The sequence below is a fragment of the Mustela erminea genome, chromosome 4 (genome assembly GCF_009829155.1).
Source record: "Mustela erminea isolate mMusErm1 chromosome 4, mMusErm1.Pri, whole genome shotgun sequence".
NCBI lineage: Eukaryota > Metazoa > Chordata > Mammalia > Carnivora > Mustelidae > Mustela > Mustela erminea.
The window spans coordinates 113,807,478-113,833,227 of NC_045617.1; the positions used below are offsets into that span (position 1 = coordinate 113,807,478).

Genomic DNA, 25,750 nt, shown 5'->3' on the forward strand with positions numbered 1-25,750 from the left:
TTCAGAATTATTATTGCAGATTAATATTGTTTTGCTAGTGTTGCCGAGGTGTGAGGTCTGGATAAGGACTAACATTTTCCTTTATCAAAGATATTTACAGCTAGAATGCTTTCTTGTAATGTCTCTGCTGTGAACTTGCCCAGCACTACCATTTCTTAAGCCTGTGGTTAACATCCAGTCCCCAAACAATGAAAACATATAAACCCCGATTTTTTCCACAGGGTTTCCTGGCTGGTTATTCCGAGGCTTTGCACATGACAACCTGTTCTCCCACGTGAATGGAATACTCAGTCTCAATGTGGAAGCCTGGTCAGTTGGAAAGTTGCAGTAAAATATTTCCCTCCTGTGTGCAGCACTTCCAAAATTCTTATTTATGTAGAATCATTGTGTTAGAAAAAAGAAAAAAGTTTCCCTAAATTTGTTAATTTTGTGCTTTGTTATTCAGGGTACTTTACTCTTGCATATTTAGCTTCTGGGAAAGAAATTTCTCCATCATTAGGCCTCAGACCATATTTACACATGAAAGGTATTCCTCTCTAAGCTATTATGTGTAGACATCTTTTTGCCCTGTCATCAATGATCTTACACTTTTCTTTAGATACATTTTTATTGTCATTTAATATAGATAATAAATACAACTTGGTCTAGATGTCCTGAAGACCATGAACATCCTTATTTATTCTAAGACACAAAGGTGTGTGTGCGAGTATGCATGTGTGGTTTTTTGTTTTTGTTCAGAACTTTCAGCAATTTTAATTAATCTTCTTCTGAGGCCTGCAGCATGAGGTCAGTGCAGAGATAAAGAATAAGGGTGTAATTACTCATCATGGTGTTTTGGAAGTGTTTCTGAATTCTGAAGCTTTGTATCGTCTCAAAAATCTAAGTTTATATACTTTTCAAAACTAGGAAAAATTAAGCTGATGACCAATGTTAATGATCTCAAATAGCTTTTTACTTCTCAATGTCTTTTAGCTTACTGAAAGTAAATCCATAAAATTTTCTGTGCTTTTCCAAAATCCCATAATTTAGGGTGACTCTAATATATATTTAAACTTCTAGTTGTTTTCTTAAGACCATCAATCTTGTTATTATTTAGATGATTTGGCTAGGAATATAAACTGAAAAAGAGGAATCTTAGGAAGTTAGGATGCTTATAACCTATTAAGATATAAATATTAAAATGTATTCCATAGCTGATATCTATACCAAATAATTTTTAAGGTATACTACAAGCTGGTTTCAAGGAAACATTTTCAAGGATTTCTTGAGTCATCAGGAAAAAAGATGAAGGGATATAAGAGCCTACTGGTTTCATAATATAGAGTAATGCAGTCACAGATATTTTGCTGATAGATGTGTTTTATTCTCCCACATTAAAACATGATCCTATAAAGAAGAAATGACAAAATACCTATTTTTACATTGGGGATACATTGTGCATTCTGATAAAATTATTTCACAGTCCAGGTATTTTTAGTTGGGGTTAATCTAGATACTAATGTATAGATCATCTGACTATACTATAAAAACAACCATTTTCTCATTACCTTAGGCTCCCCTTGGCTTTATGGAAATTAACAGAAAGATGTATGTTACTTTTTTTATATGTGATGGCCCTTTCCCTCATCCTTTAGCAATTGGGATTAAAGAAATACTCATTCATTCTGAACACTTGAGCATTGGTTTTACACCAGGCCAATTAATAATTTCTGTAGACAAAGTGACTTTAACATTTTTCTAAGCCCATTTCAGAGCATACTTTGCAGAGATTACTGATACTACATATATTTTAGTTATGATAGCTAATTAACGATTAATGTGATCTCTAACACCTATGATTTCATATTTTGTATAAGATCTTATTTATTTATTTATTTATTTATTTATTTATTTATTTGACAGAGAGAGAGATCACTGGTAGGCAGAGAGGCAGGTAGAGAAAGAGAAGCAGGCTCCCCACTGAGCGAGAGCCCGATGCAGAACTCGATCCCAGGACCCTATGATCATGACCTGAGCCGAAGGCAGAGGCTTAACCCACTGAGCCACCCAGGTGCCCCTATGATATCATATTCTTCATTTCAGTTGTGTAGTTATAAAATAAAATCTGTTTCTGAAGTCCTTTATAATTTAAAAAGCTGGCATATCTCATTTAATCCTCATGAAACTTTTGCAAGAAAGTGGCATTAACCCCCTTTTATAGAGGAGGACAAGGTTTATAGAGATTTATCAAGAATATGGCAGAGTTAGGGATAGAGTCACAAATCTCTAATGTCAAGTAAAATGTTCTTTTTATACAAAAGCTAGCTTTTATTTTTTATAGGGAAAACATAATTATTAGTTTCAGATATAATATAAAGTTATTAATAGGGGAATTAAATTAGAGTGAGGTTCTCTGATTATTCAAATTTTCAAATAAGTAAACTGTGGGAGCAATTCTTTAATTTTTACCTGGCATTAGAACTGACGGAGGTGCTTATCAGTATTATTATTGGAAATACTTTTCAGTATATATATTTACACTGTAATGACAACTTACATTTCTGTCGCACTCTACAGTTTGTAAAGCATCTCATGTGCTTTATCTCAGACTACTCTTGCAAGAGCAAGGGAATACTGTGGGAGTTTCCTGTGACATTGAGGGATTATCTGAATGCCTGAGCTCAGAGGTCAGTCAGATTGATTTTGATTCCACATCACTGCTTTGTAGAATTGTGTGGTCATAGGGTTGGTGTTCCATCAGCACTCACATTCACCAAAAAGGACATATAATAGCCAGAAAAGAACTAGCTCTACCAAATATGTTCATGAAATTCTAGATCAGCTACCAAGCCTCTGTTCCCGTGGCCTAACAGTATTAAACAGAGATGGCATCACAGGCCCTTACATCTTTTTTTGGAGGTAGTTCAGCTCTGGAGGTTCTATTGAGTATCAGCAATTTCTGAATACAAACATCCTTGGCACCTCATTAACTTAATAAATCATAGTGGATGCATTTACTTGAACATATACCCTGAGAGAGAGTGGTGTTGGTGGTTCTCTCGTAGAAGCAGAGCACATTGCTAACAAAGGGGAATTCTGAAAGTCAAATTTCTAACAAGCATTTAGAGAACAGCCACTCAAGTGAATCCCTACGGGCTGAATATATTGTAATTCTTCCATCAAGTGGCACCTTGTGTTTGTGTGTATTCTCAATCAAAACCAGAATTTGGAATTTATAACACTTAGAACTTTTGAAGGGGTTCTTGCTGAAGACTACTGATTTGGAGATGTCTCTAACCGTGCCTCAAGGGACACAAATTCCTTAATTATGCAGCATATGCTGTCAACTTATGGAATGAACCTTAGTGTATATATTGAATGAAATCACCAAGAAGTGTTTGAGGGATAATGTTTTCCCTATTCTAGGGACTTAGACAGATAGTAATTCAGTAGTGAATGATAATTTATTGATTTTACATACACATAGTATTTATAGTTATTTATGACTTTAATATTTCACTGATTATATGATTCATGATTAAATTTAGCAAGTATAGCTTCCCATTTTATTTTAATGCCTGGATTCTAAGACCTGTCAAATAATACTTGTTTCTTATTCCTGACTGCTAATTTAACTTAAGTAAAATCAGGCTTTCTGGGACTTCGCTGTACTGTATAGCAAATTATGGCTTATTTCAAAGTTAGAGCCACTATAATTTTTAATTTAGGGGTGGGAGCAGACACACTTGACCTTTGTAGGCATGGGACTATTTGAAATAAACTTCTAAAATAAGAGGAAGTTATTTCAAAATAGTATTTTTATCATATTAATCAGAAGTTAAGAACTTCTTTTCTCAGTTCTGAGACTTTGGATTTTAATTCTTATCTATGAAAAGAAAGCCCTTGTAAAATATTAAAATGAGTTAAAATGTATAAAGTTTTTAATCACATTTTAACCAAAGCAATACTTACTAACTCATGTGTGTTGACCATGGTGCTCAGTGTAAAAAACACCCTCCCTTCTCTCAAATTAAAAACTACTTAGAGGGCGCCTGGGTGGTGCAGTGGGTTAAGCCGCTGCCTTCGGCTCAGGTCATGATCTCAGGGTCCTGGGATCGAGTCCCGCATCGGGCTCTCTGCTCAGCAGGGAGCCTGCTTCCATCTCTCTCTCTCTCTCTGCCTGCCTCTCCATCTACTTGTGATCTCTCTCTATCAAATAAATAAATAAAATCTTTAAAAAATAAAAAATAAAAAAAAATAAAAACTACTTAGAACTTGAATTGGTTTTTTGTGTGCGCATGTATGTCTATTCAACATGAATGTCTTTTCAACAAACATAATTTTACTGAGTATTTTGTTTATGTACTATGCTATAATCAAATATATGAGGATTTATTTAATTTTTCTTAGTCCCAACATACATCCTACTATAGAGGATAAACAGAAATAAAAGAGGGAAACAGTTTAAGAGGTATAGAAAACCTCTGGTAAAGATGATTCTACTGATTTTTGGTCTATGAGTTTTATAATTTCTTTGGATACCAACAATCTGTACTATATAGGAAGAATAGTTTTCTTTGAGATGACAAGTAGCACACTTATGGATATGTATTTGGAATTGCGCACAGTTACTGGGAGTCAATCTTGGAATCCATTTCAGTCCCATCTTTTATCACCAGTCATTATAATGAGGTTAAAAATCTGCGGTGTATTTCTTCTGCAAATGGAAAAGAAGTTCAAATTGTCTAATACATAAATGCTTTGGTGTGGATAACCTTTCCTTTACTATTTACACATTAGATATCCATTCCACTTGGTCAAGTGTAATTATCATGTATTGTTAGATATTTATTGTGTGAAATCAGAATTATGGTTTTCTCTTTATGGTTTTAACATACTCACACACAGTCATGCGTCTGTATGATTTAGAAAGCATTTTTGTTCCAGTGACTTTGGTCTTATTGGAATCCATCTGACATTAAATATCACAGGATACAAAATTTTAAATCATAGAGGTGCATGTTTATACATTGTTACATTCTCTAGTCACCATGACCTGGGTTAGGAAAAGCTAGTTCTCTTTACAGAAGGCCCAGGGGTCCTTTAGCTGACTTTTATTCATTCAGTGAATGTTGTGTGCTTGTTCATTAAGTTTAATTAACTACTTTTTCATAAGGGATAGGATAAATGTCTATTTTTAAAGTCTTAACAAAAAATAATACTCAAAATTACAAAACTTCATTGAACTTTGGCTGTTTATGACCTTGAGCCATTTCAGTAGACTCAGACATCTGATATATTCCCTGGATCTAAGTTAATGCTAATAGTAAATTTGTTCTTTTATAGTTATATTGAATATTAGAACCAAAATGGTTTTGTATTAAGTCCATAAGAAAATACCCTGAATTTATCATTTTGTAGCCATGCTACTTGGAAATCAATTCCTTTAATTACCTGTTAGAAAAAAATCAAGGAAAATGATTTATATTAATGAAATACTAGATTCTGAATATTTTAGAAGAAAGTTTTGCCCAGTGTTGCTTAGTCCATTAATAATAGAGAAATGTGAATTATAAAGATAAATTACAGGGCTTTAAAAGTCAATAATATCTTTAAAATTTAGTGATTACATGGAAAGAAGAAAAATAAGTTTAAAAATACATATTTAGATCTTAGAATTTAATTTTCATAAGTCTTTAATTAAAAATACTAGATTTTAATAGATGATAATGAAATTTGTGGTAAGAAAACTATTAGGAACTCTTCAGAATGTGAAGGAAGTATAATTGTATACTAAAATATGTACAAATATTATTGTATTTTTAAAATATTGAATCCCCTCTTAATTTACATTTAAGTAGCAATTTTTAGTAGATATCAACAATACTATGCATGAACAAAATGATCCCATCTTAAACCATTTAAATTAGACTCTCCATTTGAGATCATTATGATACAAAGCTTATAGATGGATGGATACCATTGCTTGAAAGCATTGTTTTTATAATAAAGTGTGCTCGGTATCATCACCAAAATGTACCAGAAACATCAGCTTTGGGTCCCTTGTATATAAGGAGCACTTTTTGCACAGAGGATATTCATCAGATATGTATAACCAGATTTATTTAGGACAAGGGGAGTGAAACACAGGGTTGAACCCCACCATACAAGGAATTGGTACATGAACCAGAGAATGATCCCAATAAGAAGTTCCGTTTTTAAGAGCTAAGTTATTGAAGAATACAAAAAACTTCCCTTGAAATCTTTAAAATGGGATGGATTTTGTCATTTTTATTTTAAATCTCAAAGACTTCTCAGAGCAGTTCAGCTATCAACTTAATGACTAATTTTCTTCTTTAAAGCCCCACAAATCCCAGATTCTATTAATCTGTCACAGTATTTCAGAATGAGTCAGCATTTAAAAATTCATCAGACTTTCTTACTCCTACATATATGAAATTTTAGGGAAAAAGCTTTATGAATTATTTTAATCTTTTGAATGAAATTTGTAGTTACTACTTAAAAGTACTTAACAGTTTTATTTTATGCTACATAGTTTTTCTTTCAAAATGAACAGTGTCATAATAGTAAGGACAAAGCAACTTTAAAAATAAGTATGTGGGCAGGGGATGGGCAAAATGGGTGAAGTGGAGTGGGAGATACAGGATTCCAGTTATGGAATGAATAAGTCATGGGAATAAGAGATACAGCATAGGGATTATAATCAATAATATAATAGTGTTGTATGGTAACTGATGGTAGCGACACTAGTGGTGAGCCTAGCACAATGTATAGAAAAGTTGAATCACTATGTTATATGTGTAAACCTAATGTTAACATTACCTGTCAGCTATAGTCAAAGAAAAAAATTAATTAAAAAGCAAAGTTTTTCAAACAGTAAAAGTAAAAGGGGGGAAAAAAAACCTGTTCTTTTACTACTTTCCTTATGTTCCATTAAGTGAGATGATCCAGAAAGAAGAGTAGAAATATATAGTCTTCGACATCAAGGCATACATTATAAAGTATGTGATTTTGAAAGGGGTAGAGATTCTGTCCGAAACAGAAACAGAAACAGAAACAGAATATAGTTTCTGCTAATGCAGTTTCTAATATTCAAACCTTTCCAGAATATACTTTCATGTCCATGACATATTTGAAGAACATTTTAGTATTTATTGCACTATATATAACAATCTCCTTCAGCTTTTCTAAGATACTACCTAAAAGGAAAAGAGAAGCAACTACTAAGAAACTTAGGGGCATGGATTTTTTATGCCTGTAGCTTTTAAACATTTTTACATTTCCTATAATATTTCTTTTATAGTGCCTGTATCAGCCATGCCTTTCATATATATACAGTTCTTTACTTATGACCTTCACAGATACCACCCAAATGCATTTTTTCCAACACTCAGCTAGATAGCTCACTTAGTGGGCATGCCTGACTCACTTTCTTAATATTTTTCTCTTTAAAGATCCATCAGGAGAAAAATATTCATTGATCTATTTAGTATTTAAAATTTAAAAGATCATTTATTCTCACATTGACCCATGCTCGCCTTTCTCCTATGCAAATACTAAACGCAAAGCACTGCGGCTTTCCATTACTTTTTTTCTTTTTTTCCTCAGGTGCTTTCTGTAGTATTTTATTTTTAAGCCACAAAAATCAAAATTAATGGTTCATAAATTCATGCTTATGAAATTAGGATTTTTAAAGTTTTTAAAGTCTTTTTTATGGCTTTAATAAAATTGAATTTTTTGTTTGTTGTATGGTACTATTGCTAAAAGTTATTCATGGTACTTAATTTATTCAACACTGTGCTAAAAATGTATGCCCTATTGTCAGCTGTTAAGGGAAGAGGATAGAGACCAGAGACTGATTTTGAAAGGATATGATACAGAAGAGGAGAAAGAGAGACACTAAGTTTTAGTATTTATTTCAGCTCAGTGAATACATTTTTTGCCAGTATCACTAGATGGCAGGCTTTGCCTTGGAATGGTTCGTCTTTTGAGGGAAGGTTGAGTAGGTTAATCCAGCTCTTTCAGCACTTTTTATGTGTGTTTCTAGACTGATTTACGAGAATAAAAAATAGTATATAGTATTAAGTGCATGTGTAACACACATTCATTGCAAGGATTCAGGTCACGGCCTTTGCAATGCAAGGGTGTATCATTCTGGGATGTGCACAGTCAAGATTATGATATTTATAACCCTTTACTTTATAGACTGAAGAAGTCATACTTACAATGATGCATTTTCCACTTTAAATCATTGCACTTTTCGTTTTTTCCTGTGGTGCAGGTGATTTGGATTATTACTGGTTGGATCCTGCCACGTGGCATAGCCGGGAAACATCACCTATTAGTTCGGTAAGCTTTTTGGAGAACAAAAGTTTGGAGCTTAGGAACAAAATGTGCTGTGTATTGTCCTATGTTCGATGTATGATAGATGGCAATCTTACTCAGTTTTAAGAGAGAAAATGTTCATTTAATTTAAGGCAGTGCAGTTTAGAAGAGAAATAGAAAATAATTATTAAATGATGAGTATATATAAATGAGATATTATTTGGTTAAAGGTATCAGCATTAACAACTCAGAATACAGATTCAGTTTTCTTTCTATTAGCAGATATATTTAATTTACTTATTTATTTATTTATTTATTTATTTTAAAGATTTTATTTATTTATTTGACAGAGAGAGATCACATGTAGGCATAGAGTCAGGCAGAGAGAGAAGGGGAAGCAGGCTCCCTGCTGAGCAGAGAGCCTGATGCGGGGCTGGATCCTAGGACACTGAGACCACGACCTGAGCTAAAGGCAGCGGCTTAATCCACTGAGCCACCCAGGCGCCCCTAGCAGATATATTTTAAATTTCAATTTATTTCAGAGCAGTGGTCGAGAGATTTACTAAGTTGCTGACAACTTTTTGAACTATTTAGTTTAAGAGTCTACCACAAATAAAATGTAGCTGTCAATGCAAAATTGTTGTAAGCCTACAGTAGAACCCACCAGAATAAAGAATTTCCTCGAGAGTGCCTTTAACTGAGGAAATCACATCATGCTACAACCAATGATTATGTGTTTATAGGAAAGAAAACAACTTATCTTTTTTTTTAACTCTGTTTATGTTTTAATAGCATCCTGTAACGTGGCAACCATCTAAAGAGGGGGATAGATTAATCGGACGTGTTATTCTTAACAAGAGAACAACCATGCCCAAAGAATCAGGTGCATTACTGGGTCTGAAGGTAAGTATGCTGGTTTAAAGTGTTTCTTAAAGCTGGAGCACAGTGTGGGCTGCGTTCAACAAAGTTTCTGACAATGATTTTTAAATATCTTCCTCTCTTCTCTAGAATACAGTCCTCCTAGTGAATATATTTGTTTATATATTGATATCTTATGGTAGATTTAGTGTTTTTATCTAGGTTAATATTTTAAAATCATTGTATTAATATGGCATACAAATGTGTTAGGAAACTGCCATAAGAAGGAGGAAAATAAAGAATTTTTATCTGAGTATGAAGTTCAAGGACGATTTTTACATTAAAAAGGTTTTAATGGATGGTAGTAAAGTTAGATAATGTGAACTGCATAATTTTATTGTAACTTGACAAGCAACATAAAACATCATTAAAGAGATTGTTTCCTAAGTACAATAGAATTTATGGTAATACCAAGAGAGTAAAATGTATCTTTTAAAACTATTAACTGACTTCCAACAGATATAATGAAAAACTAATTAATTACAAAAGATTATGTTTTATTATAGGAAAAAATACACATACATGTTTTATTTTACTATGCTTGTGTGCATGTGTATGTTAAATCACATGGTTTTGTTTGCATTCAGAAACTTAGAGAAGCATTCAAAGATGGGCTTTAAAATTATTTACCAAGCAGGCACCTGGGTGGCTCAGTTGGTTAAGCAACTGCCTGGAGTCCCAGGATCAAGTCCCACATCAGGCCCTCTGCTCATCGGGGAGCCGGCTTCTCCCTCTGCCCCTTGCCCCTTTCATGCTCGCTCTCTTTCTCTCAAATAAATAAAATCTTAAAAAAAAATTATTTACCAAGCTATTGTATTATAATTGTGTGATAGTTTTAACCTCTTCAAAACTATTGACTGTTAATCTAACTAAAACCTCTCTTCAGTTAATGCACTTAATAATATCACCTTATTAACTGAGGGTTGCCAGGGGTGGCGGTAGGGAGAGGGTGGTTGGGTTATGGACATTGGGGGAGGTATGTGCTATGGTGAGTGCTGTGAAGTGTGTAAACCTGGCAATTCACAGACCTTTATCCCTGGGGCCAATAATACATTATATGTCAATAAAAAATAAAAAATTATAATATCAACTTATTGGTTATTGCCATTAATTTTTCTTGCTGTGAGATAATTCTGATCACCTCCACTAATGGGCATGTCCTAAAGAATTATGGATCAGCCTCAAGCTTTGAGAATATGCCTTGCACTTTTAATTACATATACTTAGCAACTGCATTGGGAGAAATTAAACTTAGAAACTTTCAGATGTATTTAATTTTAGTTACAATGAAAAAGCCACATAAAAGTGTTAAATATTCAGTAATATAACTCAGACTTCATGAGTTAGATAAAATACATATATATTTCGGATAAAGTCAGTCAGATGGTTGTAGCAGGGATAAACTTAGGCTATTACTCATTGTATTATAGTAAATTGCTTCCCCAAAGTAGCCTATTCTTGGTTTGAATCCATAGTCTTTATGTCTTAGACCTGTATTCTACTAATGTTATACACAAGACATAACTGAGTAACAATGCAGCATCATGTGCATATGGAACTGTAATTCAAATGATAGGTATGAATTTTGAAGATAAAGGAAAGTGAACCCTAATGTAAACTGTGTCACACAGTAAGTAGGGAAGACCTGGCACTTCTCTTGTAAGAATATATGTTACTCATGGTCCCCCTGCATTGTTAGGTCAATATAAGTAATTAGTATATGAACTTCGATAGGACCTATGGTCATCTCAAATACAATGAGGAGTTTTCTTTTTAAAACTACACTGCCACTCCGTGGGGTGCCTGGACGGCTCAGTTGGTTAAATGTCTTTTTTTTTTTTTTTTAAGATTTCATTTATTTATTTGAGAGAGAGAGAGAACAATACCAGGGTGAGGAGAAGAGGGAACCTGCCACAGCTTGATCTAGGACTGATCCCAGGACCCTGGGGTGACAGCTTAAGCCCAAGGCAGCCACTTAACCATCTGAGCCACCCAGGCACCCCAAATGTCTGTCTCTTGATCTCAGCTCAGGTCTTGATCTCAGGACCATGAGTTAAAGCCCTGTGTTGGGGGGCTACCTAGAAAAAAACAAAACAAAACAACAACAAAAAAACCCAAAACAAACAACAAACAAACATACTGCAACTTGTTTAATCAAAAATATGTTCCATGCGCTCTGGTGAGTGCTGTGAAGTCTATAAGCCTGATGATTCATAGACCTGTACCCCTGGGGCTAATAATACACTGTATATTTATTAAAAATTTTTAAAAATTATAAAAAAATATGTTTCAGTTTATTAATACACCTACACTCAATCCTAAATACATTGTAAAAGACTGTAAGAGTAATTCCTCAAAGTAATAAACTTATGTTCTGATATGAGTTTTGGGCACTTATAAGTTTATTATTATTTAGGTTGTTGGAGGAAAAATGACCGACTTAGGACGCCTTGGTGCCTTCATCACCAAAGTAAAGAAGGGTAGCCTTGCAGATGTAGTTGGACACTTAAGAGCAGGTAAACTTTCTTTTTAACATTTAAACAGTCTGTACTCCTTGCATGAATTGGTGGTTTTCAATTTGGGGTAAGTTACATATGAATCAAATAACTAATTTTAGTGCATGAATAAAGACTTTTGTCCTGATGTGGGTATTTACTGATTGCAGTAATAGGCAATGATACATCAGTTTGGAGATACATCAGCAGTTTGGAGAGAGTAAGTTTAGGAATCTTTTTTTAAATTTTATTTGTTTAAAAATAGATACAAATGCTTCAGGATTCCTAGTTTTTGTAGATGACTGCATAATGTTGCTACAAAAATCCAAAGCAATTTATTCTTATAGAAAAAATAGTATCACTACTTAATTCTTTAGTTTATATTTTAAACTATTAGAATTGCTAAAGGTTTTCACAGTGGTCCCAAACACTTGCAGTAGTAGTTTTTAGTAAAATATAACCATCATCACATTTCTTACACAGATGATGTAATAAAAATATTTGTTAATTTAATTGTGGTGTGTATTGAACTCATGCAGGTGTGCTAATTCTTGGTATTTGGAAATTTACCTCCTGTTGCTCTGTAACCTTAACGTGATCTAATAAAATCATTTAATATATTCGGATATACCATATTCAGTAGCAACATACTTTAAAATCTATTTTGGTTAACTTGTTTATTCTTCATTTTAGTTAAAATCATATTAACTTTTTTTTTCTGGTTTACTTCACAGTTTAGTAGAAACCTTTTGGTTGGCGTGTCTGCTTATGCATTTGAAAGACAATTACAGTGAAAACAGAACAAGCTAAACTGTAGAATTGAGGATTAGTAACCCATAACACATAGAAAAAGAACATTTCTTGGCTGATTTCAATTTTTATACCTTAAGACTGTAATAACCGAGACATTTAGAAAAGTGTTTTGTAACTGTTAAAGACATTTTTGTTGTAATCAATTACCAGGCTATCAGTTCAAAATCATTTAGGTTTTTTTCTTTGATTGAGACTTCCTATGCAGGTGTTGTATAGGGAGAAAAATCAAATCAGAGAGTTTTATCCATCTGCAGTACATATGGCTTTGAAGATGTACAGTACAGTGCACTGTTGTTTACTATTAGGGACTAGTTATGAAACTAGTTAGAAAATAACTCAATCAGCAGTGACTATGTCAATAAACTGAGTCTTTGCTTGTTCAAAGACTGAAAAATCAGCCTTAGAAAGTGAAAATCCCTTTAAAAAAAAGTATAAATCCCTTAAATCAATGTAATGCTCTAATTTTACTATAGAAATCTGAATTTGTTGGGGTTCCTGAGTGGCTCAGTCATTAAGCGTCTCGCTTTAGCTCAGGTCATGATCCCAGACTCCTGGGATCAAGCCCCATATTGGGTTCCGGGCTTGACAGGAAGCTTGCTTCTCCCTCTCCCACTCCCCCTGCTTGTGTTCCCTCTCTAGCTGTGTCTCTGTCAAATAATAAATACAATCTTTAAAAAAAAGAAGAAGAAATCTGAATTTGCAAATCATATCATAAACATATAGCTTTTGATTTTGTCTTTGTATTTTAATTAAAGATTATGTAAGAGAGTCAGTAAAGGGTTTTTTTCTATGTAAATAACCCTTAGTGTGCCTAGAGCCTGAGAAACTTAAATCTAAATGCTAAAGCTCAGCTTAAATAAATATAAAACATACAAGTGGACTTTTCACTTCAAGCAATTGATGCATTTTAAAAAAGTATTTTAATAAATTAAGTCATATATTCTGTTTGATATACATTGTCATTTAGGGATGGTTTTCCTTCTGTTTGCATATAAGCACCATTGGCCTATGCAATGTTGTGTTTATTAGCGTCACCTTTGCTCCGCATTTGCATTGTTGCTTTAATCTTGCCTTAACTTTCTGTACTGCTTCTTTCCCTTAAATCCATGCACTGTGCCACAATTTGTTTAATCATCAAAAGGACAAAGTTGACACTGACATGCTCCTTATTAAAGCCTTTCACTGTCTCCCCCTCTTCATCTGCTTAAGTCAAAGCTCTGTAGTTCTGTTCTCTGCTATCCAGCCATTAATCCATTCACCTTACCTTCTGCCAAGGCAGTCTGCCTACATGTCGTTGGCAAGCTGCCTGTCTCTGAGACCTGGTCCATGCCTCTTGTCTACCTGGCTGCTTCTCTGGTCTGTGCTCTGCGTGTTGAAGTCCTTTCCATCCTTCAAAAGGCATCTAAAGTTGCCTTAATTCTAAAGTGTTTCCTGATACCTCACCTGGAACAGTAACTAATTACTATCTCCCTAGCTCTTACCTTCTACTTCTATTACTCCTATCATTGCATATGACATTTTAGTAAAGATAACCATTCCTCTGTTTCTTCCCCACAAAATGTAAGGACAGAGGAAATCTCCTTTTCATCTTTCCATCATCATATTCTACGTCTCTGCCTGAAGAGATTATCCACATAAAAATAAATATTGTTTAAAAAAAAAAACCCACCTTCTAGTTTAGGAGGTATTGATTTGTAAAGAAACGCATGTATTAAGTTAATATGGTGTTAAAAGTTATGCTTCCAGGTTGCTGTCTATAAAGAGGAGAATTTTATAATTCAGTGCTTTTGCAAAATGTTGACTGCAGCTCATTACCGGGTAGTTACATTAACTTAATGGTTTGTATCCATTTTTTTAAAAAAATTGAGATAGAACAGGATAAAATAAGGGATATCAGGGTAAGTACTGTTTCAGAAAATATTTTTTCGTATACACACACACATACATATATATAGTCACATGATGTAAACTTTATTTCTTTTCTCGGTCAAACAAATTTAAATGACTGAATATATTTTAAATTTATAATTATATTTTATTTCTTTTAAAAAAATGAAATATATTCATTGCCTATTTAAAAAACCTTGCTGGATAACTTCTTAGGACAAACTATTAGATGTCATTTAACTGTTGATACTAAGCATACTCTTACAAACCAAAGCAGCATCATATATGCTTAAAAAAAATTTTTTTTTAAAATTTTTGAGTAAGCCAGCATTTGGGAAAAAACAATTTTTTTCTACTTCCTTTCACAGATGGACCTAAAAACAAAGTTCTCATGCTTACAATTAGCTTCATATGTATAACGATCATATTGATTCATTAGTTCAGCCTACATTTCCTTACCTACTGAAATGTTACAGGCACTGAGAATAAAAAAATGAGCAGAAACAAAACAAATTAAGACACTTCAAAGTATCCTTAAGTTTGGGATATTTTGGTAGAGCCTACCATTGTGAATTGATGGGTACTGTTCAGAGAACCATTTAGGATCTAAAACTGCTCTAAATATTCATGAAAATAAATAATTTTTCCCAAATGATCTATGGTGATATGTCTAATTAAAATATCAAAAATAAGTATTAGCTCATGTATTTTAACATCATATTATTCTCCTTGATCAATCTTAGAATATTTAACCAATTAATAAGTACTATAGTTTTTATTATTATAAAATATTTCTTCATTTTATTTTAATGCTCACAATATATAATATGTATAGAATGTGTGTGTTATGAACATCTGGAAGTGGGTTAACTGTCATGCAACAGTTCTACATCTGCTTGCTTTGTAACTTTCCCATAGCTACCTGCGTTGCCCTATGGGTATGAACTCAAATCCTTTCATGCATTTTTATTCTGTTGTGTGTCTGATAAAGACAATGAAGCATGACTCATAATTAGAAAATTCATGCTAATAAATGTTAATTGCTATTTCAACCAAAAACAAAGCAGGATTTATGCAGAGTTCAATAAGAATCACATATAGAGCCGCCTGCATTTATTATATGGAGGACATGCTGCTAATTATTATTTTTTAATGTTTCCAAATAGGCTATGCTAATTCCATCCCATAGCATGAGATTATTTTTTATATTATTTCTGGTATATTTCAAAAGATAAAGGTAGTTTTGTAATGTACTGTTTCCTGTGACCAGTAATATTCTATGGAGGAAAGAAAAAAGGAAAAAAAAAAAAGAAAGAAAGAAGAAAAGAAAAAAGTGTTTAGAAGAACCATTTAGCTGACATTATATGTCAGTCAATTTGCTTTTGAGAGCAGGGTCTAGACAATTAAACTATTTGTATATGTTTTGCATTTCTTTGTTAAAAAAAAAGAGAAAAGATAAGAAAAAAAGAAAGAGAATATATAAGGTAAAAAAATACCCTTTTTTTTAAATTCAAGGGGATGAAGTTCTAGAATGGAATGGTAAACCCCTGCCGGGAGCTACAAATGAAGAAGTTTACAACATTATTTTAGAATCAAAATCAGAACCTCAAGTTGAAATTATTGTTTCAAGGCCTATTGGGTAAGGCTAAAAAAACTTACTTCTTAAGTTTAGTAAATTACATGTATTAGCAGGGTTTTAAAAAGAAGTTTATACATTCATACAGTACATGTTAACATGGATAGTTTTTTTTTCAATTATGGGCATCATTTTAGATTTTTAAAATTTCTTAATTTTTTAAACTTGAATGCTAAATTTTCTTCACTACATTTTAGAAGCTCCACATTTAACACTTGTAATATCAAAAAATATTGATACTTTTTTTCAGAAGTGAACTATAAACTAAAATTATTTTCTTTTAATGACAAAACTGTTTATTTTTAGTAACTCTTACTTCATGAGTAGTATTTCCTTAAAGAGAGTCACTAACTTGTCTTTTTATGGTATTTAAAATAGTAATTGTTTCATATCTACATGAACTTTTTATTATTTTACTAAGAATAGAATTTTTTTTTCTATAATTTTTTACCCATGGGTAGTGCCAATTTTTATTTAGAATCAAGCAAGTGTGAAATATTTTAACCTTTTAGTTGGTCATAATAATTGGCATAATACTTTTTTAACTTCAATTTTTAGCATAATTATCTACAGCCAATGGGATATTTTTTATATTTGTACATAAAGTTCCCCACATCATTAGCTTTTCCTGAATAGTCCACAAAGTCCAAATATTCTTTTGCCAGGCTGTCATTTTTTGGAAGGCATTTAAAATTGTCTCATTATAGTTGGCTTGATGTTTAAATATATTTTTGGAAATAATTCCCTCTTTCCCTTATTCTCTAAAATATTGTAGAGCCATTAGTTCAAGACTTTTTATGTTGAAAAAGTAGTAGCCTTAAATTTTTGTTGTCCTCATGTATATATGTCAATGCAAAACATACAAGAAAATATAGTTATCCTAATTTTCAAAGAACTGAAACTGTATTATCATATATTTCAAAGAATAATATATATAAACTCTAAAATAAAAGCAAGATTATAAACAATTTTAAGTGGTGATTATTAATAGTAAACATTGAAGACATTTGCAAAAGTATTGTACATTTCCATGCAGATTTTTTAAAAATAGCAACACTATATAATTTATTCTAGTTTTACATGACATGTGTTCTAGTGCTGAGGTATATATGAGGCTGGAAAAGAGGTAAGTAAATTGGAAAATGAATCAAAGTATAAAAATAAATTAAAATCAAGTATTGTACACATTGCCAAATACTTGCAGATATGTAGAGGTTTAAAAGTAATCAGCTAAAATATTGATTCATGGTAACTTTAAAAAAATTAACAGACAATTAAAGTGGACTGGAATAACAATTTCATTATTTTTACTTTTGTATGAAAATAATTTAAAAGGTAATAATCTGCATAGCCAAATCCTAAATTGTCATGGATTATGGAATTCAAAGAAATATGGAATGCAAAGATTATATTTAAATAAAAATCAAATCTGATATCAACCTTCCAGTTAATAGAGAAATTATTAGACTCCTAGAAGAACAATTCTAGCTATACTTAATAATTATGTTTAATATAGTTCTGTGACTAATTTAAAGCAGAAAGCAATATTTATTCATAGTTTAGTGGCATAGTAATTCCATAAATCATTCCTAATATAACCTATGTGCACATTGATCAACATGGTCTAAGAAACATCAGCCATCTGCAGTATTGACCAGTTTTACCAACCTACCAATTGTCTTGGCATTTGTGCTTATAATTGGTATCAGAACTATTCTATTATCTTACTTATGAGTAGAATGAGTAGAACTAATTAAGAAGTCTTGTTTGTAAACATATAAATTTATGCCTAAAAATATTACTGAGGTAATTAACATTAATAAATTTGATTCAAAATCACCTTAAAGTGTGTTTTTTCAACTTCTCCATCTATCTTTCACAGACATATAAAATCCAAAGCTTGTGCCTGGTTTTAGAGTTCCAAATTCTAATTTCCATAATTGACTTCAGGGCTGGTTTAAAAAGTTGCACTATCTAAAAAATTATTCTTTCTCAGGGCACCTGGGTGGCTCAGTGGGTTAAGCCTCTGCCTTCAGCCCAGGTCATGATCTCAGGGTCCTGGGATCGAGCCCCACATCGGGCTCTCTGCTCAGCGGGAAGCCTGCTTCCTCCTCTCTCTCTCTGACTGCCTCTCTTCCTACTTATGATCTCTGTCAAATAAATAAATAAAATCTTTAAAAAAAATTATTCTTTCTAGATTTTCTTAAAAATATACTTTTATTTGCCTAGATGAATTTAGAATAAGGTAACAGAAGATAAACAGTTGGTTTCTTGGGTCATAGGTATTGAAGATTAGTTTCTTAATTATCATATGAAATGCTTTATATAAAACATTAGTTGTTCAAAAATTTGTAATAAAATGTATTTATAAAATACACAACACAGGATGTATTATCTTTGTAAGAAGTATAATATTATAGGTATGAAAATTACTTTGCACAAAACAAGTGAAAATGAGAAGTCAGGAAAATAAACTTGTTTTTGTGTTCCCCCCCAAAAAGTACAAAGAAAAGTCAAAGTGAAGTTAGGTCACAGGTAAGTGGTTAGAAATTCTTAAATAATACTCAAACATTATTCTAATAATTCTGTCAGTCCTAGCTAACTCCAGTCCGCTTTAATATGTCATATTAATACTTGCATATTATTAATCTCCTTAAACTGATATTAAACTATCTTTGAAAAACCAGAGGTAAAGTAGTTCTTTGTAGTACACTTCCCAAACCAAGCTGGTCCAGGGTGCTTAAGGTCACAGTGGATAATGGATTAAGCTGAGGTTATAGTAAACATTTATTCAGAGTAATTTGTGAGTGTGACAGGAATGGGTGTTCTCACAAGTCACTTTCTAATCATACAGTAAATGGCCATATATTTAGCTAACTTCAGTATAGAGATATAAATCTCTATATAGGGCTATATATGTGTATATGAGTTATGTATTCACATATATAAAATATTTTAGCTTTTTTGTTGCAAGCTTGAACCATTTTTAATTTCCAAAGCAACTCATCCTTTTTATTTTATTAACTTTGCCCATGATATTCACCATATTATTTTATTATCAAGAAATGTTTTCATCCCTTTCATTCAGTAAACTCTTTCAGATGTGTTTGTAAAACATATTACTGATTTGTAAAATATGTGTCATTTTGATTTTCTAGAATTGAAATAAAATATTACCTTTAACATTTTTTTATTTCCAAAACTTGCTGTTTTGGTAGTAAAAATATTGTGGTCATTTTAGCCACAATATTAGTCTGATTGTTGTCATGTTGAAGTGTTTTGCTGTTAAATATATAAAAACTTATTTTTACTACAGTTTGTGTGTGTGTGTGCATGTGTGTGTGGTATTTGACATCTATGCACATTAGTAATTGCCTTGATAGTGACTCCTGTCCATTCCCACCTGTAAAGACCCAAAAGGATTGTTCACACCACTGAAATAAAATGTGGTTGTGATTGCCTCAGGCAGGGTAATTTAGCTAATGGGATTTTCACCATACCCTGTTTCTTTTAGTGACATTCCACGGATTCCTGAGAGCTCCCATCCTCCACTGGAGTCCAGTGAGTATAAGATTTATTTGTTGTTATCATATGTACTGAATGAAATGAAGAATAAAGATTTATCATTTGCTTTAGTTATTTGATATAAATGAATTGGTATTAGTATATTAAGGTTATCTTCAGTGATGTCTGAAGGTGGCAACTGTGACAATCATTGAAAACCCAAAGTTCTACTTTAAGATTTTTTTTTTAAGATTTCTTTAAGATTTTTTTTTTTATGGCTATCCAAAAATATTAACTGGCAGTACCCTCTGCATCATAACAGGACCCTCATAGAGCTCAATTAATAAACCAGTACTAGCTATGTTTGCTGTAGGTAAAAATGTATTGTGGTACCGGATTATTCATTCTGTTTGGTAATTAGGCTGAGCTAGACTTTCTAGTTAGGAAATGAGCACATTAATAGATATTTTAAAAGCAGCATAATATAAACACTGGTATTGTATGTGAGTGATGAATCACTGAATTCTACTCCAGAAACCAGTAATGCACTGATGTTAACCACCTAAAATTTAAATTAAAATAATAATAACAGAATTTTAAAAAATAAAAATAATAAAAAATATTAAACTGTCTGATAGGGTCATGGAAATGAGTGGGTGGAGTAGAGGTGAAGTTCAGTGGGCATAAGAGAGTCAGGAGACAGTAAGGCTAGAGGGTTGCATTATCTACATAGCCATTAAAGGCATTCCACGTGATGGAAGATGACAATGTGTGCAGTGAAGTCTAGACAGGTAAGGAGGTGAAAGTGATGCAGATATTTACTCTGCAACGGATTGGCATTAACTTCACAATACCTTGGGCTTGATGAGCAAGCGTTCTTATGTAACCCATTTATGGAGATATAAAATACAAGTGATTTGAGAGGAAAACAAGTGTTCATAGTTATAAGGAGGTAGAAAGTATGTGAATGGGATAGACAAGGATCTGCATATCAAATGCAGACCAGTATGCATACCTGCTGGAGATGAGCCCATATTTGGATTTGAGCTTTCTGATAACTAATACAAAGGGGGAAATGGGACCTGTTGCATAATTTATAGCTGACACTATTTAAAAATAAACTGTTATATTATTACAAACAAATTGATTATTAGAAGCAACAGTATTCTTGTACTAGGACCGAAGAAAAAAATTATTCTAAGGATATTTGAAAAGAGAAACATAGTAACAAAGAATTTTATAGAATTCTATCTTGAAGGCTTTGGAGAGCACAGAGTGATGGTATGTGGCTTAACTTAGACTTAATTTGTGTGTATAGGAAAAAGTGTGTGGATCATACTCCGTGTGAAGGTGAAGTAGATCTCTTGTGGAGAATCACTGGAGACAGCGTTCTCAGCCATTCAAGAGATTCATTTTTAAGATCAGAACTGAGATAGATGGGGGCAAGGGGTTGCATAGGTTGTTCCGTAGGTTAATTGTCTTACTCTTGGTTTTGGCTCAGGTCATGATCTCAGGGTCATGAGTCAAGCTCCATGTTAAGGCTCCCCACTCAGTGGGGAGTCTGCTGGAGATTTTCTCCCTCTCCCTCTGCTTCTCCCCCAGCTCCTGCACACACTCTTTCTCAAAGTAAATAAATACATCTTAAAAAAAAAAAAAAAACCTAAGATAGATGGTAAATCTTATTTTAAAAGGAATGAATTCTAGGCTTAGATGTAGCTCATAAATTATATGTGCATTCATTTTAATTTCAGCAAGGACAGTTCATAATAGATGATACTTTAGCCAAGATAATTAAAATAACAGGCATCATCTTTCTTATCACTAAAGCATGAAGCCTTTACCTACATGGGAGGTTATGCCAGAACCTAAACTGTACAAATACCCCCCAGAAATATATAAAACCAATATTACATTGGAGCAAAAAAATATAAAATTTAATTACATCTTTTAAATCCTTTAAAATAGGCAATTAACCAAAGAAGACCGTATGATAATTTTCTGTGACTATCCAATTAAAAGTAGATTCTACTCTTATTGATGGTATTGAATTATAGATTTATACAAATAACAGGTACATTTAACATTTCATAAAAAATATTCTCGCATGCTTATTATAAATGGGTCACTAAAAATTACTTAATTTTTTTCTCATTTTAGGTTCAAGTTCCTTTGAATCTCAGAAGATGGAAAGGCCTTCCATTTCTGTTATTTCTCCAACAAGTCCTGGAGCCCTAAAAGATGCCCCACAAGTCTTGCCAGGACAACTTTCTGTATGTATTTTTCACACATGTTGGAGACCACTAGTCTTTGCTCACTGTTCTGAATCTGTCCTTAAAAATGAAGGGATATTTGTCCTTTAAATGTCCCCCCAAATTTGAAGTCTGTCCTTCAGATATATGTCTTATATTTAACACTGTAGTCTATTTCCAATTTTTGCATGTATTTATTAAATTTAGATGAGTCTTTATTTATATATTTATTTGAAAATATTTGTTGAGTGCCTGCAATGTACCCAGGTGTTGTAAACAATCAATGATAAATGACAACATAAGTAGATAAAACACCCATTATGTTTTGTGTGCTGTATAAAAGTTTCTAAGGTAGGTAGTTGGTTCAACATGATCAACTCTGAAGGTCATGTTCCACTCACTTAACACCCTTATGAGCCTGGAGCCTGAAAAAAATTCTTTTAAAAATACCTATTTTAACTTCTTGAGTTATTTGGTGAAATACTTCATTTCTGGTATAAATCCAAAAAACTATAGTTTTTCTTACTGTTGCTTAATATATGATGTGGAGAAAGCCAGAGTAAAGAAACTATGGCAAACCATTACAAAATGCCACATCTATGCAGATTATGGTAGAAGACGGGACATTTATATTCATAAATAAAAGAAACCTTGCTTTAAACTATTCTCTAAATAGTTTACTTTTCCTCCTTTGGTAACATGTGGGTTTCTATAATCTGTTCTTGCTACTTTCCTCTTGGCATTTAATTAAACAAAGAAGGTAACTGTAAGCTTGCTGTTATTTTTAAAACCATTCCTGGTTTTAACTTCTATTTTTAGTAAATTAAATACCTTTTTATAGTCCTTTCTGTTTATTTTATCTGCACTGCCCCGTGTGTGTGTGTGTGTGTGTGTGTGTGTGTGTGTGTGTGTGTGAATCTCTCATATACTCCACCAGTATTTTAGGAGGGATAAAAATCTGTTTTGGTTTTATGAAAAACACATCTCTGTTATTAATTGAGAACAGAGATATGGATTCATATGGATTCAGGTTTGAATCTTTAATCTGCCCTATACTATGAAAGACCAATCATGTTAAATTAGTTTATTTTTGTATAATAACTTTTAAATATGTTCAGTGTATTCCCTTTAGATAACTTTTGCTCATAGTTCTTACTCAACCATAAAACTGGCTTCTAAATTAAAAAAATAGTAATCTTAACATTGATCACTGCCAGCACAAATACTATATTGACTGCTGAAGTGAGTTTGCTGATATTTTAGTGTGCGGTTTTCCCATTTTTTCTTTATTCAAACTATTATGGAATCTTAGTAGAAATATCATTATTTGGCCTTCACTTTGTCAAAGGTATATAATGCCCCTTTCTTGCCTTCCTTGTTCTTTTCCTCTTTTCTATTATAGGTTAATTATAAAAATTAAATGGGGGGGGGAAAAAAAACCCAGAAAACAGCAGTACCTGGTGTAAAGGAGGCCCACAGTAAATATGTTTCCTGACTGCTACCAAATCACTTGTGTAAATTGCTTATTCATTAAACCTCATTTCAACACATATGGTACTACAAAATGTATTTAGCTACACCATAATCATTAAGTCATTTATAATCACCAAACACTGGCACTTAGCACTTAAAGACAAGGATAATTATTTTAATATTCCCTTCTTCCTTTTTTATAAAATTTATATCAGTTTTATTTTCATAACCTGATATGAGAGAGTATAACACTGTAGGCTTGCCCATTGTAAGTCATGTTTAAAATACATAAAGAGAAAAGTCACGTCATAAGTTGTTATGCTTTCAATTTGGAATTCTTTTCAGAAATAATATTTATAGTTGTAATTTAAAAGTTCTTCAAAAATGGTTTTAGTATTTTTTTTAAGAATTGTAATACTTCATGATTTTACCAATAATTCCTTTCTTCATTGATCTTAGGTGAAGTTGTGGTATGATAAAGTGGGACACCAGCTGATTGTAAATGTTCTTCAAGCAACAGATTTACCGACTAGAGTAGATGGGCGTCCCAGGAATCCCTATGTGAAAATGTATTTTCTTCCAGATAGAAGGTAGTGAATAATTTCAGAAAAAATATGCAAAAATTCTTAGTAATAGAAAAAGTACAATAGCATCTCCTGTGATATAGATTTATTTAGTTTTAAAGCCTTATCAAGGTAAAATTGTTATACAAAAAATTGCACATAATTAATGTGTATATTTTGATGAGTTTGAAGATATGCATATGCACACCTGTGATACTGTTTTAAAATATAACAAATCATTCTCTGTAAGGGAATATACTATGTTCTCCCTGAAAAAAAAAAATCCCTCAGGCTTTATGTATGTTTTAAAAAATAATGTTACCAATTTAAAAATTTTTCATTACCTTGTTTATACACCTATTCGCCTTGGATAGCTATACATCATTTAGAATGTACCTTTGTGTATATATACCTATTATCATAACTACCGCTTACATTATAGTTAAAATTAGAATAGTGTTCAACTCTAGAGTCTTTTTAGACTTAGGTTAAAAGTTGTGGATTAAAAATAGTAAAAAAAAAAACAAAATCCCAGTAGCAGTACTACATGTCACTACAGTAGATGGCAGCAGATGCTTCATTTTGCTGTTTCATTTACAAGACATACTTATTTTTCAGTGATAAAAGCAAAAGAAGGACCAAAACAGTAAAGAAAGTCCTAGAACCCAAATGGAATCAAACATTTGTCTATTCACATGTACATCGTAGAGATTTTAGAGAACGGATGTTAGAAATAACTGTGTGGGATCAACCAAGAGTACAAGAAGAAGAGAGTGAATTTCTTGGAGAGGTGACGTATGCTGTACAGATTAGCCAAATGCTTATTGAAGTTTCTGTGATATGTACTAATTACAGTTGCTTTAAAATTTGCTTTGGTCAAGACACTTGATTTAATTTAAGAACTGCCCTTTCAGATCCTCATAGAATTGGAGACAGCACTTTTAGATGATGAGCCCCATTGGTATAAACTTCAGACACATGATGAATCTTCACTACCTCTGCCTCAGCCATCACCTTTCATGCCAAGGCGACACATTCATGGAGAAAGCTCTAGCAAAAAACTTCAAAGTAGGTTAAAGTTATTTTTAGTTAACCAGAATTAGTTATGATGCAATGATCCAATTAGAGATTGATATTCCAAATATTTTTCAAATCTTTATTAGAGATCAAAATATTGGAAAATTATTTATCTCTTTAAAGAGACTTGGCAAAACTATTTTCTGTATTTCCCTAATGAAATGTATGTATGGTATAGTGGAGTGGTTCCAGAGCTGAAAGTTTAAAAACTCAGAATTACCATTCTTTGCCCAATACCCATTGAGTTGTTTTTATTATTAATGAGTTGCTAAATATAAGGTTCTTGATAACTTTATAGTTGCTGGTTATTTGTAGTATTATTATTCATAAGAAACATTTTTAAACAAATATTGTAAAGTATGTTTGTTGTTACTCATCTGGCGATTGGGGAAAAAAGAGTATTCTTTTCTGCATGTGTCCATTAAATTTTGAGTTATGACTAAAAAATTATCTGAAACTTGGGAACTACATTTTGGTAATCTAGAACCAAATTGTTTTGCTCTAATGATTGAATATTTCATGTTAGTACCTCTCTGATCACTCATTTTCTCAAAGTTAATGTTTCATGCAGTATAATGGCTAATTTTGAAGAATAAACATAAATATTTTATCCAGGGCTGTGATGTCCTTTTTAATACTATGAGCTCAATAGATTTCCAGCCAAGAAAGTCTTTCACCCTTCCCCCATCCTCCCACCCTCCCTGAACAGTGGAGGAGGGCACCGAATTGGGCAGGAAACTGTATACACTTCACTGTAGGCTTTTATATATATATTATATGTGTATAATGCATTAATTAAAGAAAATATGA

General features: G+C 32.4%; 1 protein-coding gene across 50 annotated transcripts in view; it reads left to right on the plus strand.

Moving 5' to 3' along the window:
* Positions 1-25,750, plus strand: part of RIMS1 (regulating synaptic membrane exocytosis 1) — a 495,743-nt gene that overhangs the window by 321,817 nt on the left and 148,176 nt on the right. For 43 of the 50 annotated variants that reach the window (XM_032340423.1, XM_032340411.1, XM_032340413.1 and 40 more), the window contains 9 exons: positions 8,282-8,349; positions 9,118-9,228; positions 11,660-11,759; positions 15,954-16,077; positions 19,589-19,635; positions 21,736-21,848; positions 23,760-23,890; positions 24,482-24,653; positions 24,778-24,931. In XM_032340423.1, the coding sequence (XP_032196314.1) occupies positions 8,282-8,349; positions 9,118-9,228; positions 11,660-11,759; positions 15,954-16,077; positions 19,589-19,635; positions 21,736-21,848; positions 23,760-23,890; positions 24,482-24,653; positions 24,778-24,931 (1,020 nt within the window). Of the gene's footprint in view, positions 1-221; positions 310-8,281; positions 8,350-9,117; positions 9,229-11,659; positions 11,760-15,953; positions 16,078-19,588; positions 19,636-21,735; positions 21,849-23,759; positions 23,891-24,481; positions 24,654-24,777; positions 24,932-25,750 lie in introns of those variants that run through there. The other 7 variants (XM_032340450.1, XM_032340437.1, XM_032340456.1 and 4 more) reach the window with 2 other exon arrangements.